The sequence below is a fragment of the Anarrhichthys ocellatus genome, unplaced genomic scaffold (genome assembly GCF_004355925.1).
Source record: "Anarrhichthys ocellatus isolate YVR2014 unplaced genomic scaffold, GSC_Weel_1.0 scaffold4533, whole genome shotgun sequence".
NCBI classification, from domain to species: Eukaryota; Metazoa; Chordata; class Actinopteri; order Perciformes; family Anarhichadidae; genus Anarrhichthys; species Anarrhichthys ocellatus.
Genome location: NW_022284507.1, coordinates 2,219 through 3,991, shown reverse-complemented (window position 1 = coordinate 3,991; position 1,773 = coordinate 2,219). Strand labels below are relative to the sequence as shown.

At 40.5% G+C, this 1,773-nt stretch overlaps 1 protein-coding gene across 1 annotated transcript; it reads right to left on the bottom strand.

Moving 5' to 3' along the window:
* Positions 1–777: 777 nt before the first annotated feature.
* cradd (CARD and death domain containing adaptor protein) lies at positions 778–1,234 on the bottom strand. The gene has a single exon (XM_031841488.1). It carries the CDS (start codon positions 1,120–1,122, stop codon positions 787–789), a length of 336 nt encoding a protein of 111 aa, XP_031697348.1. The 5' UTR covers positions 1,123–1,234; the 3' UTR covers positions 778–786.
* Between the last annotated feature and the right edge of the window lie 539 nt (positions 1,235–1,773).

Below are 1,773 nucleotides of genomic sequence, written 5' to 3'. Positions count from 1 at the left end.
TATATATATATATATATATATATATCACAGTTTAATCTGTGATCCGTCTTCACATGTTGAAAAATATCTCATCAGTCCGATCGGCTGCAGCGTCCAATCACATGACTGATGAACAATGAGGGGGCGTGTCGGCTATTAAAACACTTCCTGGAAGTCTGTTCTCGTGGGTCCTCCTCATGGCTCCTCGGAGATCCCGCCTCTCTCCTCTCTCCTCCATCCTCGCTCCTCTGAGCTACATTAGAGCTTTGGGACGGCTGTCAATATGGTGGCGCAGAACAACTTCCGGTTCAAGCGAGGATCGAGGAAATGAGAATTAAGAGACTTGGGATGTACCCAGAGACGCAGAAGAAGATTCCTGCAGGACGAGGAGCTCCTCCTCTTCTTCCTTTATCTCAAAATCGTATTTAGTTTTTCTAAATGTATTTTCAGAACTTTTAAGAGTTTTTACAGAATTATAAATAATATTCTTAAATGTGTTTTAAATTATAATCTCAGAATTATTATTCATATTAATATGAATAATAATATTATTAAATGTTTAACTTATTTTAAAGATGTTTTCACTTTTAAATTAATCGAAAGGTTTTTTACATATTTTAACTGTGTCAAAATTCAGACGTAATTTTATTTTATTAAATTTAAAATGTAATTTCTATTTAAAGGTGATGATTTATAAAATGACACATTATGAACTTTTATTTTCTTAAACTGCACAGTTCTGATAATTATTTTTTGTTATTGTTTTAAGAGTGACAGATGTTTTATTTTCTTCTTCTTATGTTTACATTAATAAACATTTCTCCTGGACGTGTTCTCACCTGCAGCGCTGGGTCCTGTTCCTGGTCTGGCCTGGAGCTCCAGCAGCAGCTTGTCTCTGACCCAGCCGAAGTCCTCCAGGGACCGCAGGAAGCAGCCGAAGGCCCGGGGCCCGCGGACCGGAAGTAGGTCGAGCAGCCTCCGACACCGGAGCGTGTCGGAGGGCTGAGCCTCGATGTCCTCCACGTGAGCCTCCGTGAGCACGTGCTCCTGGAACAGAAACGGAACGATGGTGTCGGTGACCAGCAGCTGCCCGGACAGATATAGCCGGTGTGTCCGCAGCAGAGCTCTGTGTTCCGGGTCCATTCTGAGGCGCTGACCGCTGGTTCCACTAGTTAAATCATACTAGTTAATTCATGACCAACTAACTTTATTATTCACCACGGAAACTAGTCGTGCTAGTCCGGAAAACGACTGTGCGCTGAATGTTGTTGCGTCCGACTGGAAACACGTCAGCGGAACCAATGTCCAACCACTCAAGTCTCCCGTGAGATTTATTCCACTTCTGGAAATCTTCTGATTTAATTCAAGCATTTAGTTATTGATCAACCAATTGAATAAATACAAGTTAATTATTATGGACCAGTCTTCAATTCGGCACACATATTATACACCAGGTATCACTCCTTCTATTCCTTTTCTTTAAGAAAAGCTCAACATGTTGTCCTGACTACGTCTGGTTTCAAAATGGTGCTCATGAGCTAACGTTAGCAAACAGCGTAAGCAAATGGCAAAATGAAGACTTGTATTAATATGAAGGATACTTGTTCTATTAAATATATGCCGAATTCACCAGAAGAACCAAACGTTGCCATTAAAGTTAATATTTGTTTTCTACTCAGTGACCAAGTCCAAGAAAATATTCATGTACTCCTTAAATTGACGGATAAATCTATGGAGTTCGGCTCACTATTTCCCTTTCAGTAGAAAAAGTCACATGTTGTGACAAGCACAACG

Excerpts from the sequence above, each read along its gene's own strand:
- cradd (XM_031841488.1), bottom strand. The coding sequence starts at position 1,122 with ATGGACCCGGAACACAGAGCTCTGCTGCGGACACACCGGCTATATCTG.